Source organism: Salvelinus alpinus, chromosome 15 (assembly GCF_045679555.1).
Source record: "Salvelinus alpinus chromosome 15, SLU_Salpinus.1, whole genome shotgun sequence".
Lineage (NCBI taxonomy): Eukaryota > Metazoa > Chordata > Actinopteri > Salmoniformes > Salmonidae > Salvelinus > Salvelinus alpinus.
Window position 1 is genome coordinate 3,458,267 of NC_092100.1, and position 19,285 is coordinate 3,477,551.

The window sequence follows — 19,285 nt, forward strand, 5'->3', positions numbered from 1 at the left end:
CAGAAGGAAAACTTTGCCTGTCAGGTTCACTTCTGTTCTGAAGGGGTAAAAAGTCCTGAGAAGATTGTCCCGGGGCGGTGTTCGCTGCTCTAGAACAATGCTACATTAAATTCCATCTCTATTAAGTTGTGTTCCAGTGAAAAAAAGGAGCCCATCCCAGCAGCTGTCTCACTTGTAATATTATTACACAATCTAGCTTTTACTTGGCAAGGATACGTCTCCTCTCTTCTCCGTGCCAGGACGATCCCTCTAGCTAGCACTCCCTTTCCTTTCATCAAGAGTAGTTCCTCCAACACACATACACACACAGGAGAGAGCGAGAGAGAGAGAGAGACAGAGAGACCGGGAGACCAAGAGAAAGAATGAGAGAGAGAGACCGAGAGACCAAGAGAAAGAATGAGAGACAGAGACAGAGAGAATGAGACAGAGACCGAGAGACTGAGAGAGCAACAGAGAAACCGAGAGAGAGAGAGAGAGAGAATGTGAGAGAGACATATGCTAATGCCATAAAGGGGAGAATAATTTCAAAACTACCCATTCATTTTGGGCAAACAGATATGAAACATAACGGTGGCAGGTAGCCTAGTGGTTAGAGGGGGGAGGCAGGTAGCCTAGTGGTTAGAGCGTTGGACTAGTAACCGAAAGGTTGGTGGATTGAATCCCCGAGGTGACAAGGTAAAAATCTGTCGTTCTGCCCCTGAACAAGGCAGTTAACCCACTGTTCCTAGACCGTCATTGTAAAATAAGAATTTGTTCTTAACTGACTTGCCTAGTTTAAATAAAGGTTAAATAAATAAACCATTCAGTATCTGCCACCATCAAGGCAGAAGACAATAGTTGTTGAAGACGGCTGACATACTGTAGGTTAACACACTGCCACTCAGATGAAGATAAACCATCCCAGCCCTCAAGCCACAAACTTTGAGCAACTATGTGCTGCTGGCGTTGTGTTTGCTAAGAAGCTGCTGCTGAAAGGTACACACACACACACACACACACACACACACACACACACACACACACACACACACACACACACACACACACACACACACACACACACACACACACACACACACACACACACACACACACACACACACACACACACACACACACACACACACACACACACACTGGCCCTCCTCTCCCAGGAAGGGCGCACTACTCCTGTATTACTATGTAATTACACGGGTAGAAACACTGATAACACAATACATAGCTGGTCAAATCCCAAATGGCATCCTATTGCCTACACAGTGCACTACCCATAAGGCCCTGGTCAAAAGTAGTGCACTATATAGGGAATAGGGTGTCATAGGGCTCTGGTCTAAAGTAGTGCACTATATAGGGAATAGGGTGTCATAGGGCTCTGGTCTAAAGTAGTGCACTATATAGGGAATAGGGTGCCATTTAGAACAACGTTAAAAGGTGCTACATTTAAATGTCCTAGAATGCTGCCCTATGTGGAAGATAGGTGACTTGCAACAGCACTAGGCTGCATTCAGAACAAATGTCCCCCCGTTTCCTGTAACATGGCGGAGACTCGCGCTTCCAGCCTTTCACTTTCAAACAGCTGGTTAAAAGGTGATGTGTTGTTACTGATGAAGATATTTCACAGCGATGTAGATGGTACAATCACTCGCTAGCACTATTCCGTGCTTGTTTTCTCACATCTGTTATTAGGAGAACAGTGTAGAATTTTAGTAACCCAGGAAATGACAAGAGCGATTTCTCCATTGGCCACTTGACCCGATTTCCACTAGATAACACAGCCACAGAGTCAGAACAGCTTTCCCAATTTGACAACAGATGCCGCAACAGATTCTCTCCTGCGGGAGAAATATCACAGCCAATCACAACACTGGCGGGTAAGTAACACTGTGAAACACCATCATTACACTATTATTGCAGATATATTATGGACATTTTCTGAAATTACAACGCACATTTCTAAAATGCTCTGGGAGAACCAGTTAGCATGAGTATATAGCTCCACAGGCAGACACACAGACAGACACACACACAAGCAGACAGACAGACACACAGACAGACAGGTAGACAGACAGACAGACAGGCAGACACACAGACAGATACACACAAGCAGACAGGTAGACACACACACAGGCAGGCAGACACACACAGAAGCAGACAGACAGACAGGTAGACACACAGGCAGGCAGACACACGTAGGCAGGCAGGCAGACAGACACACGCACAAGCAGACAGGCAGGCAGACACACAGGCAGGCAGACACACGCAGGCAGACAGGCAGACACACAAGCAGACAGACACGCACAAGCAGACAGGCAGGCAGACAGGCAGAGTCATTCACTATAGTTGACTACTCAGATAGGCTTGACAAGGAGTCAACAGAGAGAAAAAATGGGAGCGTTGTGTTCTTTTCAATGAATACAAAGACTAAGCTTCCTTGCCTGTGGTAGGTAGGTGACTTCGTGTTGTTTTATCAAGTAAAGAGACAAAAAAAAAAACGTGATTTGTTGAAGCTGATAAATTACATTCTTTAGAAAAGCCAGCCAGGCCCTCGTCTTTCCTGACACCAAAGAAAAGCCAGCCAGGCCCTCGTCCTTCCTGACACCAAAGAAAAGCCAGCCAGGCCCTCGTCCTTCCTGACACCAAAGAAAAGCCAGCCAGGCCCTCGTCCTTCCTGACACCAAAGAAAAGCCAGCCAGGCCCTCGTCCTTCCTGACACCAAAGAAAAGCCAGCCAGGCCCTCGTCCTTCCTGACACCAAAGAAAAGCCAGCCAGGCCCTCGTCCTTCCTGACACCAAAGAAAAGCCAGCCAGGCCCTCGTCCTTCCTCACACCAAAGAAAAGCCAGCCAGGCCCTCGTCCTTCCTCACACCAAAGAAAAGCCAGCCAGGCCCTCGTCCTTCCTGACACCAAAGAAAAGCCAGCCAGGCCCTCGTCCTTCCTGACACCAAAGAAAAGCCAGCCAGGCCCTCGTCCTTCCTGACACCAAAGAAAAGCCAGCCAGACCCTCGTCCTTCCTGACACCAAAGAAAAGCCAGCCAGGCCCTCGTCTTTCCTGACACCAAAGAAAAGCCAGCCAGGCCCTCGTCCTTCCTGACACCAAAGAAAAGCCAGCCAGGCCCTCGTCCTTCCTGACACCAAAGAAAAGCCAGCCAGGCCCTCGTCCTTCCTGACACCAAAGAAAAGCCAGCCAGGCCCTCGTCTTTCCTGACACCAAAGACAAGCCAGCCAGGCCCTCGTCTTTCCTGACACCAAAGAAAAGCCAGCCAGGCCCTCGTCCTTCCTGACACCAAAGAAAAGCCAGCCAGGCCCTCGTCCTTCCTGACACCAAAGAAAAGCCAGCCAGGCCCTCGTCCTTCCTGACACCAAAGAAAAGCCAGCCAGGCCCTCGTCCTTCCTGACACCAAAGAAAAGCCAGCCAGGCCCTCGTCCTTCCTGACACCAAAGAAAAGCCAGCCAGGCCCTCGTCCTTCCTGACACCAAAGAAAAGCCAGCCAGGCCCTCGTCCTTCCTGACACCAAAGAAAAGCCAGCCAGGCCCTCGTCCTTCCTGACACCAAAGAAAAGCCAGCCAGGCCCTCGTCCTTCCTGACACCAAAGAAAAGCCAGCCAGGCCCTCGTCCTTCCTGACACCAAAGAAAAGCCAGCCAGGCCCTCGTCCTTCCTGACACCAAAGAAAAGCCAGCCAGGCCCTCGTCCTTCCTGACACCAAAGAAAAGCCAGCCAGGCCCTCGTCCTTCCTGACACCAAAGAAAAGCCAGCCAGGCCCTCGTCCTTCCTGACACCAAAGAAAAGCCAGCCAGGCCCTCGTCCTTCCTGACACCAAAGAAAAGCCAGCCAGGCCCTCGTCCTTCCTGACACCAAAGAAAAGCCAGCCAGGCCCTCGTCCTTCCTCACACCAAAGAAAAGCCAGCCAGGCCCTCGTCCTTCCTCACACCAAAGAAAAGCCAGCCAGGCCCTCGTCCTTCCTGACACCAAAGAAAAGCCAGCCAGGCCCTCGTCCTTCCTGACACCAAAGAAAAGCCAGCCAGGCCCTCGTCCTTCCTGACACCAAAGAAAAGCCAGCCAGACCCTCGTCCTTCCTGACACCAAAGAAAAGCCAGCCAGGCCCTCGTCTTTCCTGACACCAAAGAAAAGCCAGCCAGGCCCTCGTCCTTCCTGACACCAAAGAAAAGCCAGCCAGGCCCTCGTCCTTCCTGACACCAAAGAAAAGCCAGCCAGGCCCTCGTCCTTCCTGACACCAAAGAAAAGCCAGCCAGGCCCTCGTCCTTCCTGACACCAAAGAGAAGCCAGCCAGGCCCTCGTCCTTCCTGACACCAAAGAAAAGCCAGCCAGGCCCTCGTCCTTCCTGACACCAAAGAAAATCCAGCCAGACCCTCGTCCTTCCTGACACCAAAGAAAAGCCAGCCAGGCCCTCGTCCTTCCTGACACCAAAGAAAAGCCAGCCAGGCCCTCGTCCTTCCTGACACCAAAGAAAAGCCAGCCAGGCCCTCGTCCTTCCTGACACCAAAGAAAAGCCAGCCAGGCCCTCGTCCTTCCTGACACCAAAGAAAAGCCAGCCAGGCCCTCGTCCTTCCTGACACCAAAGAAAAGCCAGCCAGGCCCTCGTCCTTCCTGACACCAAAGAAAAGCCAGCCAGGCCCTCGTCCTTCCTGACACCAAAGAAAAGCCAGCCAGGCCCTCGTCCTTCCTGACACCAAAGAAAAGCCAGCCAGGCCCTCGTCCTTCCTGACACCAAAGAAAAGCCAGCCAGGCCCTCGTCCTTCCTGACACCAAACATTCCTGCGAGACACACCAGCTGTGTGCACCAGGTAGATATAGTGGATGGAAAAAAGAGCCTGGATTCACTGTAACGCCAGAGGACAACAGCAATGTGTGATTATGAGACATCCTGTATATTTCAAATGGTTGAAACTTGCATTTATGCACATTCATTAGCCTACTGAAGACATGTGTACAGTGCAGCATGCCTGCATAACTGTGTGTGTGTGTGTGTGTGTGTGTGTGTGTTTCTGTGAGAGTCTACTCCGTCTCTCACCAGAGATACTCCAACCCAACACTCCCACACACACACACACACACACACACACACACACACACACACACACACACACACACACACACACACACACACACACACACACACACACACACACACACACACACACACACACACACACCCCCAAACAGACTGTTCTCCTCCCAGCAACACGTCTCAGGTACAGGTTGAGACAGGCACAAAGCCATAGCGTTCCTTCCCCAGCCCCGGTGGCTGCGGGCGCACGCCAAATCAAGTCCTGACAGAGCTGGGCCTTAAACAAACAGGGCTTGGCGCCTCCAGTCTTGTCCTCTTCATGCTTGACAGGTTACATCATGTCTTCAGCAGTTTCTCACTAACCTTCTCAAATCTTTAAAAAAAAAATGCAAATGGAGGGGTTTGTATTTTATTTTCTCTCCGGGGGAAAAATCCCTCGTCTCTCGTTGAAGAAGAAACTACAGGATAAAAAATGTAAGGTGATAAAAACATATCCTCCTTATTAGTAGTTTTTCATCACGTGTTTTGGAAGACATATTTCTAAAAACATATCTAAGACAAAAAGTACTTGTATATGTGTTACAAAGATAGTTTGGGAAGCAGGGCCCCGAAAGGTAGCTCTTATCAAGAACATCAATGTACAAAAAAATCTCTGCAAGGATTGTACAAACATATGATACTGCCATCGGTCCCAGGTGTCCGGGTGACGTGGTACTTGCATGTGACATGTTTATCTAGCCAAATCTGGGATGGTGGCCAGGGATAAGCATCTGTCACTCTTGGGATTAGCCAATTCATTTTTTCGGAGCTACAGTTTAAACAACCAATCAAATCTCTGTGATAAAAGTAATGAGCTTGACTACATCTGAAAAAGAGAATATCAACACATCAACTGCTGTGTGGAGGAATGGACAGATTTTCCCTGTGTTCAAAAGTTGGGCCCCTAACAGCTGATGTGTTGTTCTGTGATCTGAGTTGGGCCCCTTACAGCTGATGTGTTGTTCTGTGATCTGAGTTGGGCCCCTAACAGCCAATGTGTTGTTCTGTGATCTGAGTTGGGCCCCTAACAGCTGATGTGTCGTTCTGTGATCTGAGTTGGGCCCCTAACAGCTGATGTGTTGTTCTGTGATCTGAGTTGGGCCCCTAACGGCTGATGTGTCGTTCTGTGATCTGAGTTGGGCCCCTAACGGCTGATGTGTCGTTCTGTGATCTGAGTTGGGCCCCTAACGGCTGATGTGTCGTTCTGTGATCTGAGTTGGGCCCCTAACGGCTGATGTGTCGTTCTGTGATCTGAGTTGGGCCCCTAACGGCTGATGTGTTGTTCTGTGATCTGAGTTGGGCCCCTAACAGCTGATGTGTTTTCCTGTGATCTGAGTTGGGCCCCTAACAGCTGATGTGTCTATACATTTTAAGAAAGTTAATTTGCTGCATTTCTATAGAATTTTAAAACTAAAACTCTAAAATTATATTTGGAGAACATCAACAACAACAAAAAAGACCCCAGACATGATCACCTTGGCTACTGTATCTCCAATCACCTCAGTCCATCTGCAAACACACAGCCTTTTAGCTATACAATTAGCCGCTACACATTAACTCACATTAACATGAGTTTACAATTGGCTCATTCACCCCCCTCCTCTTCGCTCGTCGTTGCTGTAAATGAGAACGTGTTCTCAGTCAATTTACCTGGTAAAATAACGGATAAATAAAAATAAATAAATATTTTAAAATGTAACGCCGCGGATTACAAACTATAATTTAATACATACAGAGGGGTGTGTTAGCAGAAAAAGTATTTTTATTAACAAAAGATTGAGAAAATAAATAGAAAATACGTTCGTTTTACATAACTTTTTGTTGCAGTTTCACAGCAAATTTCCTGCATTTCTACACATTTTGCCATGTTCATACGATATCTAGGTGAGTGGCTCACAAAATCAATGGGGGGCCCCTGGAGTTTTTTAATTACATTATTTATGACCGAGGTCCGGGGCTCGTGTCCTCATATGTAGCTATGGCCCTGGCCACTGGGTAATCTGGGTAATCTCTATAGCAGTGTCCATTATAGCCTGGGTAACCTCTATAGCAGTGTTCCATTATAGCCTGGGTAATCTCTATAGCAGTGTTCATTATAACCTCGGTAACCTCTTTAGCAGTGTCCATTATAGCCTGTGTTACCTCTATAGCAGTGTCCATTATAGCCTGGGTAACCTCTATAGCAGTGTCCATTATAGCCTGGGTAATCTCTATAGCAGTGTTCATTATAGCCTGGGTAAGCTCTTTAGCAGTGTCCATTATAGCCTGGGTAACCTCTATAGCAGTGTCCATTATAGCCTGGGTAACCTCTATAGCAGTGTCCATTATAGCCTGGGTAATCTCTATAGCAGTGTTCATTATAGCCTGGGTAACCTCTATAGCAGTGTTCCATTATAGCCTGGGTAATCTCTATAGTAGTGTCCATTATAGCCTGGGTAACCTCTATAGCAGTGTCCATTATAGCCTGGGTAACCTCTATAGCAGTGTTCCATTATAGCCTGGGTAACCTCTATAGCAGTGTCCATTATAGCCTGGGTAATCTCTATAGCAGTGTTCATTATAGCCTGGGTAATCTCTATAGCAGTGTTCCATTATAGCCTGGGTAACCTCTATAGCAGTGTTCCATTATAGCCTGGGTAACCTCTATAGCAGTGTTCCACTATAGCCTGGGTAACCTCTATAGCAGTGTTCCACTATAGCCTGGGTAACCTCTATAGCAGTGTTCCATTATAGCCTGGGTAACCTCTATAGCAGTGTTCCATTATAGCCTGGGTAACCTCTATAGCAGTGTTCCATTATAGCCTGGGTAACCTCTATAGCAGTGTTCCACTATAGCCTGGGTAACCTCTATAGCAGTGTTCCACTATAGCCTGGGTAACCTCTATAGCAGTGTTCCACTATAGCCTGGGTAACTTCTATAGCAGTGTTCCACTATAGCCTGGGTAACCTCTATAGCAGTGTTCCATTATAGCCTGGGTAACCTCTATAGCAGTGTTCCATTATAGCCTGGGTAACCTCTATAGCAGTGTCCATTATAGCCTGTGTAATCTCTATAGCAGTGTCCATTATAGCCTGGGTAACCTCTATAGCAGTGTCCATTATAGCCTGGGTAACCTCTATAGCAGTGTTCCATTATAGCCTGGGTAACCTCTATAGCAGTGTCCATTATAGCCTGGGTAATCTCCTATTGCTCAGGGAAGAAAACATGCTCAACAATAATAAAAACCGGTTTGAAAAACGGGCCTTTTCCAGACTGCAGCATTAATCGAAAAATCATTTCCTTATCTTTTAAATAATGTCCTTATCTTGTAAACCCTGTCTTTCTTCCCCTTCTTCCAGCTACGTTTCCCAGCTGTATGTTTGAGGGCTTGTGTCTCTCTGTGTTCGGGGCGAGTCTAGACAGGCTCGTTGACATAAACAAGTCTCAGCCCCATCTCTAAGACACCGGGACGAGCCCTGGCCCTGCAGATGTTCCCGAGGACAGGTTGGGTCTTGCCCAGGAACACTCTTCTCTTTTGAACGGTTGGTTCTCTGAGAGGGCTCTCCTCCTGCGGCACAATGCGAGACGCCACGACAGTCGAGAGCTAAAGATCAACTCCCTCGGAACAAAGACGGAGCACGGAGAGACACACACACACACACACACCTCTCTCGCTCCCCCCGTGCCAGCACGGAACGCAGGGTTCAGCAGAGAGGCACACAGTATTTCCACAGTATTTCCACAGTATTTCCTCTCTCCAGGTCCTCAATCCATTACAGTAATCCCCCCCCCCCCCAGCTCTATACAGGCCGGACCATCACATTCCTCCACTCTACCAGAGACCAAGTATGTGGTTCAAATGGCTCCCTATTCCCTGTGTAGTGCACTACTTTTTTTTTTAAATCAGGGCAACAGTTAAAAGTAGTGCACTACACAGGGAATATGGTGCCATTTGGTACGCAGACCTAGCCTACCTGGTGGCAGGTAATACACTAGACAAACCCCACCTCACGCTGTTCAACCTCACACTAGACAAACCCCACCTCACGCTGTTCAACCTCACACTAGACAAACCCCACCTCACGCTGTTCAACCTCACACTAGACAAACCCCACCTCACGCTGTTCAACCTCACACTAGACAAACCCCACCTCACGCTGTTCAACCTCACACTAGACAAACCCCACCTCACGCTGTTCAACCTCACACTAGACAAACCCCACCTCACGTTGTTCAACCTCACACTAGACAAACCCCGCCTCACGCTGTTCAACCTCACACTAGACAAACCCCGCCTCACGCTGTTCAACCTCACACTAGACAAACCCCACCTCACTCTGTTCAACCTCACACTAGACAAACCCCGCCTCACACTAGACAAACCCCACCTCACGCTGTTCAACCTCACACTAGACAAACCCCTACTCACTCTGTTCAACCTCACACTAGACAAACCCCACCTCACTCTGTTCAACCTCACACTAGACAAACCCCACCTCACTCTGTTCAACCTCACACTAGACAAACCCCGCCTCACACTAGACAAACCCCACCTCACGCTGTTCAACCTCACACTAGACAAACCCCACCTCACGCTGTTCAACCTCACACTAGACAAACCCCACCTCACGTTGTTCAACCTCACACTAGACAAACCCCACCTCACGCTGTTCAACCTCACACTAGACAAACCCTACCTCACGCTGTTCAACCTCACACTAGACAAACCCCACCTCACTCTGTTCAACCTCACACTAGACAAACCTCACCTCACGCAGTTCAACCTCACAAACCCTACCTCACGCTGTTCAACCTCACACTAGACAAACCCCACCTCACGCTGTTCAACCCATTAATATACAGTAGCGAGGGGAAAACACAGCCAAATAGTTACACTGAACAAAAATATAAACACAACATGCAACAATTTCAAATATTTTTACAGTTCCTATAAGGAAATCAGTCAATTGAAATAAATTCATTAGGCTCTAATCTATGGATTTCAAATGACTGGGAATACAAATATGCATCTGTTGGTCAGATACCTTTTAAAACAGGTAGGGGTGTGGATCAGAAAACCAGTCAGTATCTGGTGTGACCACCATTTGCCTCATGCAGCGTGACACATCTCCTTCACATAGAGTTGATCAGGCTGTTGATTGTGGCCTGTGGAATGTTGAAGTTGCTGGATATTGGCGGGAACTGGAACACACTGAAGTACACGTCGATCCAGAGCATCCCAAACATGCTCAGTGGGTGACATGTCTGGTGAGTATACAGGCCATGGAAGAACTGGGACATTTTCAGCTTCCAGGAATTGTGTACAGATCCTTGTGACATGGAGCCGTGCATTATCATGCTGAAACATGAGGTGATGGAGGTGGATGAATGGCATGATAATGTGCCTCAGGATCTCATCACGGTATCTCTGTGCATTCAAATTGCCATCGATAAAATGCAATTGTGTTCGTTGTCTGTAGCTAGGGACAACCATGGTGCACTCTGTTCACAACGTTGACATCAGCAAACCGCTCGGCTACACGACACCATACACGTTGTTCACCATCTGCCCGGTACAGTGGAAACCGGGATTCATTCGTGAAGAGTACACTTCTCCAGCGTGCCAGTGGCCATCGAAGGTGAACATTTACCAACTGAAGTCGGTTACGACGCTGAACTACAGTCAGGTCAAGACCCTGGTGGGGACGACGAGCACGCAGATGAGCATCCCTGAGAGGGATTCTGACAGTTTGTGCAGAAATTATTTGGTTGTGCAAACCCACAGTTTGATCAGCTGTCCGGGTGGCTGGTCTCAGATGATCCCGCAGATGGCGTGTCTGGCGTGGTTACACGTGGTCTGCGGTTGGGAGGCCGGTTAAATGCATTGCCAAATTCTCAAAAGAATTATAGAGGACGGAGTATGTTTTGTCTCATTGAACCACACCATAAAAGGACAGTATGTTTTGACTCATTGTAGAATCATTCTGTTAAGAGACATCGAGGGGCCTCCCGGGTGGCGCAGTGGTCTAGAGCACTGGGAGCAGGGTAATGCGGGAAATGTTGACGCGTCGTACCACTCTTTACGTGTGTGGTGTGTGTCACAGTCAGTCCCAGACGGGAAGAGGTTAAGATGAGGGTTAGGGATTAGGTGTGTCTCCTAAGAACAGTCATCAAAAAAGCATCGAACACACAGAGACCGAACACACAGAGACCGAACACACAGCGCACTAAGGGGCCGATTCAGACTTAGGAATTTACACCTTATATGCATATTCGGCTGTGTTTCAGCACCAATTGGTAGATGTAAAAATACTCTAATCTTATAGATTATTTAGGTTTAGGAAAGTATTCGAGTTTAAAAAAACGGTTCGGAGAGCCTTTACTCACAACAGAAAGAAACGGTGGTTTGTTTCATTCTGAATTGCCACATTCAGTTCTTTAATCCTTTAATGTTGGAAGATTAGTGTACATAGAACTATAACAGGGAGACTAGTTTACAATAGTAGGTTATATCCTCATCTATTACCTGTACTAAACCATGGAACTGTTATAACAGGGAGAATAGTGTACAATAGTAGGTTATACCCTCATCTATTACCTGTACTAAACCATGGAACTGTGTGATGCCACAGCCAAGTATTTCACCATGCGTCAGGTTCAAACTGTTGCTGCTTGGTCTGCGCTCCACTTCATAACACTTTATCATCAACTGTTACCAATCCACAACCACATGGCCACGACGGCGGTTACAGAGGAAGCAAAATGAAGGTAAACAATTAAATACAGTGTCCTTCAGAAAGTACTCATACCCTTTGACTTATTCCACATTTTGTTGAGTTACAGTCTGAATTCAAAAATTGATTAAATCGTTTTTTCACCCATCTACACACAATACCCCCATAATGAAAAAGCACAAACAGGTTATTTGAAATGTATGCAAATTTATTGAAAATTAAATACAGAAATATCTAATTTCATAACTATTCACACCCCTAAGTCTCAAATGATTGCCTCGCCTGGTTCACTAACTACTTCTCAGATAGAGTTCAGTGTGTCAAATCGGAGGGTCTGTTGTCCGGACCTCTGGCAGTCTCTATGGGGGTGCCACAGTGTTCAATTCTCGGGCCGACTCTCTTCTCTGTATACATCAATGATGTCGCTCTTGCTGCTGGTGATTCTTTTATCCACTTCTACACAGAAGACACCATTCTGTATACATCTGGCCCTTCTTTGGACACTGTGTTAACTAACCTCCAAACGAGCTTCAATGCCATACAACACTCCTTCCGTGGCCTCCAACTGTTTTTAAATGCTAGTAAAACTAAATGCATGCTCTTCAACCGATCGCTGCCCGCAGCCTCCCGCCCGTCCAGCATCACTACTCTGGACGGTTCTGACTTAGAATATGTGGACATCTACAAATACCTAGGTGTCTGGCTAGACTGTAAACTCTCCTTCCAGACTCACGTTAAGCATCTCCAATCCAAAGTTAAATCTAGAATCGGCTTCCAATTTCGCAACAAAGCCTTCACTCATGCTGCCAAACATACGTAAAACTGACTATCCTACCGATCCTTGACTTCGGCAATGTCATTTACAAAATAGCCTCCAACACTCTACTCAGAAAACTGGATGTAGTCTATCACAGCGCCATCCGTTTTGTCACCAAAGCCGCATATACTACCCACCACTGCGAGCTGTATGCTCTCGTTGGCTGGTCCTCGCTACATATTCGCCACCAAACCCACTGGCTCCAGGTCATCTATAAGTCTTTGTTCGGTAAAGCTCCGCCTTATCTCAGCTCACTGGTCACCATAGCAGCACCCACCCGTAGCACGCGCTCCAGCAGGTATATCTCACTGGTCACCCCCAAAGCCAACTCCTCATTTGGCCGCCTTTCCTTCCAGTTCTCTGCTGCCAATGACTGGAATGAATTGCAAAAATCACTGAAGTTGGAGACTTATATCTCCCTCACTAACTTCAAGCATCAGCTGTCAGAGCAGCTTACCGGTCGCTGCAGCTGTACACAGTCCATCTGTAAATAGCCCATCTGACCAACTACCTTCCTCATCCACATATTCGTTTGAGTTTTTCTGCTCTTTTGCACACCAGTATTTCTACTTGCACATCCTCATCTGCACATATATCACTCCAGTGTTAATTGCTAAATTGTAATTACTTCGCCACTATTGGTCTATTTATTGCCTTACCTCCGTACTTCATTTTGCACACATTGTATACAGATTTTTCTATTGTGTTATTGACTGTATGTTTTGTTTATTCCATGTGTAACTCTGTGTTGTTGTTTGTGTCGAACTGCTTTGCTTTATCTTGGCCAAGTCGCAGTTGTAAATGAGAACTTGTTCTCAACTGGCCTACCTGGTTAAATAAAGGTTAAATAAATAAATACTTTGTAGAAGTACCTTTGGCAGCACTTAAAGCTGTGAGTGTTTCTGGGTAAGTCTCTTAGATCTGTCCACACCTGGATTGTGCAACATTTGCCCATTATTCTTTTAAAAATTCTTCAAGCTCTGTCAAATTGTTTGTTGATCATTGCTAGACAACCAATTTCAGGTCTTGCCATAGATTTTCAAATAGATTTAAAAGAAAACAGTAACTCTGCCACTCAGAAACATTCACTGTCTTCTTGGTCAGCAACTCCAGCGTAGATTTGGCCTTGTGTTTTAGGTTATTGTCCTGCTGAAAGGTGAATTCATCTCCAAGTGTCTGGAGGAAAGCAGACTGAACCAGGTTTTCCTCTAGGATTTTGCATGTGCTTAGCTTCATTCTGTTTATTTTTATCCTGAAAAACTGCTGCTCACTCAGTAATGTGTTGTGTTGGATTTGCCCCAAACATAACACTTTGTATTCAGGACAAAAAGTTAATTTCTTTGCAATTGTTTTTTGCAGTATTACTTTAGTGTCTTGTTGCAAACAGGATGCATGTTTTGGAATATTTATATTCTGTACAGACTTCCTTCTTTTCACTTTGTCATTTAGGTTAGTATTGTGGAGTGACTACAATGTTGATCCATCCTCAGTTATCTCCTATCACAGCCATTAAACTTTGGAACTGTTTGAAAAGTTACCATTGGCCTCATGGTGAAATCCCTGAGCAGTTTCTTTCCTCTCCGGTAACTGAGTTAGGAAGGACGCCTGTATTTTTGTAATGACTGGGTGTATTGATACACCATCTAAAGTGTAATTAATAAATTCACCATGCTCAAAGGGATAATTAATGCTTTTTTTTCTACCAATCGGTGCCCTTCTTAGTGAGGCATTGGGAAGTCTTCCTGGTTTTTGTGGGTGAATCGGTGTTTGAAATTCACTGCTCAACTGAGGGACCTTACAAATAATTGTATATGTGGGGTACAGAGACAAGGTAGTCAGTTAAAATTCATGTTCAACACTATTATTGCACACAGAGCGAGTCCATGCAACTTATGTGACTTGTTAAGCAAATTTTTACTTACCATAACAAAGGGGTTGAATACTTAGACTTAAGACATTTCAGCTTTTCATATTTAGTTATAATTAGTTAGTTATAGTTATAATTCCACTCTGACGTTATGGGGTATTGAGGCCGGTGACAGAACATCTAAATGTCATCCATTTTAAATTCAGGCTGTAACACAACAACACGTGGAAAAAGACATGGGGTGTGGATACTTCCTGTTTCTCTTAACTTTTGCCCCACACGGAGGCTCTATGACTGTAACCTTGTGCCGGTTTGATGACTTCCGATTGGCCAACAACAAGCTACACGCGCCACTCTCGTGAAAAGCAAACAGCAGCGGCAGAAATTATACAAATTCTCTATACTGCAGCAGTCTTGTTCGGATCTATACAGGTCCATCCAGACTAGTCATTTAAAAACTAAACACATACTCGAGACCCGTGACAACCATATCAGATCTAACCGTGACAATCATATCAGATCTGACCCAGACAATCACATCAGATCTGACCCAGACAATCACATCAGATCTGACCCGTGACAATCACATCAGATCTGACCCGTGACAATCATATCAGATCTGACCCGTGACAATCACATCAGATCTGACCCGTGACAATCACATCAGATCTGACCCGTGACAATCACATCAGATCTGACCCGTGACAATCACATCAGATCTGACCCGTGACAATCACATCAGATCTGACCCGTGACAATCACATCAGATCTGACCCGTGACAATCATATCAGATCTGACCCGTGACAATCACATCAGATCTGACCCGTGACAATCACATCAGATCTGACCCGTGACAATCATATCAGATCTGACCCGTGACAATCATATCAGATCTGACCCGTGACAATCACATCAGATCTGACCCGTGACAATCATATCAGATCTGACCCGTGACAATCACATCAGATCTGACCCGTGACAATCATATCAGATCTGACCCGTGACAATCACATCAGATCTGACCCGTGACAATCACATCAGATCTGACCCGTGACAATCATATCAGATCTGACCCGTGACAATCACATCAGATCTGACCCGTGACATTATTTAGAATTATGCACCCGGAGCCGCTCGGCTCCCACATCGGGTCTCAAGTGTTCATTCAGGTACACGTGGATCCGTGAAGACCTCTAGCATGAGGTGGTTGAAAGCAATTTATAAACTTTCAATCAAAATTTTTTTTTTTAAATCACATTGAAATCAAATATATTCAACAGATCAGTCTAATTGAATAGAATAGGTTGAATGAACCAAAGCATAATTTTCATAAACCATTCCAAAATCGTACCACTTTTTTCCCCCTGTTCATTGATTTCCATCCCCATTATGCATCTTCCTGTTGTGTATGGAAGGCAGCCTAAACATTATCATTAGGTAAACCAATATTGCATCATGTGTTATGACTGTGTGACTTTATAATCCAGACTAGTCACCCTCTCACTCTTCCCTGTTTCTCTCCACACACAGACGCACGCTTTTGTTTCTGAGCCGTAACGTTGAGGGACGTGAGACAGAGAGAGAGAGACAGAGAGAGCGAGAGAGAGAGAGAGAGAGACACAGAGAGAGAGAGAGAGACAGAGAGAGAGAGAGAGAGACAGAGAGAGACAGAGAGAGAGAGAGACAGAGAGAGAGAGAGACACAGAGAGAGAGAGAGAGAGAGAGAGAGAGAGAGAGAGAGACACAGAGAGAGAGAGAGACCGAGAGAGACACAGAGAGAGAGACACAGAGAGAGACAGAGAGAGAGACAGAGACAGAGACAGAGAGACAGGCAGTGTTGGAATTGGGTAAATGTCACTATCCCACAGTCGAGGTGGCCCCAGAGTTCTCCCTGTTTCCCGCTAGTTGACTCGAAGACATGACCTACCATTGGTTGATATTTAGGCAATAAGCCCCACAGGTTTTACAACACTCCCTCCTCCCGTCTAACAAACAGGAGATTGATGGCTTAGCTGAACCGTAACCCTTTCCTGTAGTACAGTGCCATAGGACCATGTAAGACTGGTTCAGCCACATAGTTTCCCATGAATATTCTGATTTCACAAGAGAGATCCAACACTTGAAGTAAACAGCCTATGTATAGAGAGACACAACTGATCCAACCCAATAATTATTAATACTGATGGTCGACCTCTCCATCTGCAGGCGAGTTATGGAGCAGGTCACCTGGTTGCTAGGGAACGGTGCGCTTGACTTTCGATTTTACATAACGGTACATGGTATGACACGGTCACGGAGCCGGTACTCATGGTCGCGGAGCCGGTACTCATGGTCGCGGAGCCGGTACTCATGGTCGCGGAGCCGGTACTCATGGTCGCGGAGCCGGTACTCATGGTCGCGGAGCCGGTACTCATGGTCGCGGAGCCGGTACTCATGGTCGCGGAGTTGGTACTCATGGTCGCGGAGTCGGTACTCATGGTCGCGGAGTCAGTACTCATGCTCACTTCAGCACTGTCACAATGACAGAGAGCCGTAGAGTTAAAATATTTTGTATTTTCCGGGTATCAACTTAATATTGAGAGAATAGTAGAATATACAAGGTGCAATTTCTAAATGTTTCTCTTGTCATGTCAGTCACTGAATTAGCCCATGTCAGCAATTTTTCTTTTGCATTGGTAAATTAGTCTAGTCAGATCTAAACTTGTAGTAATCGTGGTCCAATTACCGACCTGGGAATCCCCATTGATTTTCTTAGTCACTCCGATATCATATTAAAACATCTTTCTCCTCCCCATGGCAAAATGTGTAGAATTGCAGGAATTTAGTTATAAAATTGCTAAATATTCTCTCTGCCCCATGGCAAAATGTGTAGAATTGCAGGAAATGAGTTATAAAGTTGCTAAATATCCTCTCTGCCCCATGGCAAAATGTGTAGAATTGCAGGACATGAGTTATAAAATTGCAAAATATTCTCTCTGCCCCATGGCAAAATGTGTAGAATTGCAGGAAATGAACCACTAAAATGTTTTGCTCACAAGGTGTGTCCATTATAGAATACATCAATCAACCATTCCTTAGACATCGCAGAATTCTACTTCCAACACAAATAATGATGAAGTAAAATTATGTTGAGTCACTTGACATCATTTTTTGTAGATATCCAATTGGATAATAAATGGAACGAATCCATTTCCAAAACAGAACATCTGTCATTGTTAGAGGTAATAGAGACAATTGTGACTGGTGCTATGGGAATCTGTAAAGTGTATTGAGACCCATTGTAAAAAAAAAAAAAAGCACTTTAAAATTAAGTAATCAACTTCAAAAATCTATCGATTTGACATGAACTCTTACCGTCCAGGTGGCAGACTTAGCTGTGGAGGACTGCTGGAAGGAGACGTCGAAGGTGTGTGTCCCAGCGTAGTCTGTGTTGGAGGGGATAGCCGGGGAGGGGGACATGGCGTCGAAGGTGGAGCTGGGCTGGGCGTAGGGTGAAGGAGCTGACACGTTGTTCTGGACATGGTCGTTGTTGTAGGGACTGGTGGAGGTAGAGCCGCCATTTTGGATGTTCTGATCCATGCTGTTCAGCAGGCCCAGGTTGGTATACTGGGACTGGAGGGGAGGGGGAGGGAGAGGGGGAGGGAGAGAGAGAGTAGGCCCAGGTTGGTATACTGGGACTGGACAGACAGAGAACTTTAAATTACCAATTGTACACCAAGGTCCAATGGAAAAAAAATCCCACTTCCACTTTATCCCAAACCCCACCAAAAGACACACAGAGGTTGGAGAGGTTGGAACAGAGGCCAGCCATGTTACGGTGGTCATGGAGCAGTTTTTAGGGGTTTAAGGGGCCACAGAGCCTTGCTCAAGGGCCAGGTTGTTGCACTGTGATTAGAGAGAGGTGAGAAGAGAGGGGGGGGGAAACACCAACACAGGAATGTCTCCTAGAAATGACTCGTAAACAGGAGAATGTTACAGTGTTTCAGTCTAGAGCTCACAGATCAGTCTGAAACTCAATTTCCACAGATTGCAGATTATTTAAAAAAAAAATTTTTATGAATGTTTGAAGACAGATTACCCTTGCGTCATTGTCAGTTGGTTAAATAAAAATGGTGGATCTGATCAAAGTGACAGAGTGGCTGAGTTACTGAACTAGCCTTAAGGGACACGCAGAGCTGTATTTATGTGTCAACATGTCGGGTAACTTGTACTGGCTGACAGGGGCTAACAATGGCCAAAGTCCTGTACTTGTGTAAGATATGGTGGTGAGAAGAGCCCTTATAAAAAAACTTTTAAAAAACATGTTAAATTCGCATTTTCACGTCGAGCTTAAATTTCACGTGTATTAAATGTAAAGTTCACATGTTAACACCACCTTGTCACCTCATGTGAATTGTAGTTGCACATGTGAAATGTGCTGTTTCACATGTTAAAAACGTTCACGTGAAAATCAGATATGTAGTTTCACATGTGAAAAATCTCACGTTCACATTATGGAAATTCATTTTCACATGTAAAAATTAAAAATCTCGTAAAAAATTTAAATTAAAAATTCACATTTGCAATTTCATGTAAGAAACATTGATGAGATCTGAATTTGACATGTGGTAGTGAAATAGTGTTGTTCTCCTCACATGTGAAAAGGTGTTAACATGTTGCAGTAGCAATGTGTCCCCGTGTGGAAATGCTAATTCTGTAAAAAGGTAACTTAGCCTACCTGAATATAATAATTAAAGTGTGTTTAAAAAAATAATGATTTCTTATTTTGGAGTTTTACCGCTGCAGGTTGGATGCCTCTCGTCTTCATACTTTGTTCAGTG

General features: G+C 45.7%; 1 protein-coding gene across 4 annotated transcripts in view; it reads right to left on the minus strand.

Moving 5' to 3' along the window:
• The window catches only part of tp63 (tumor protein p63), a 107,455-nt gene that overhangs the window by 21,018 nt on the left and 67,152 nt on the right, over positions 1–19,285 (minus strand). For all 4 annotated transcript variants that reach the window (XM_071342273.1, XM_071342272.1, XM_071342275.1 and 1 more), the window contains one exon: positions 17,820–18,077. In XM_071342273.1, the coding sequence (XP_071198374.1) occupies positions 17,820–18,077 (258 nt within the window). The remainder of the gene's footprint in view (positions 1–17,819; positions 18,078–19,285) is intronic.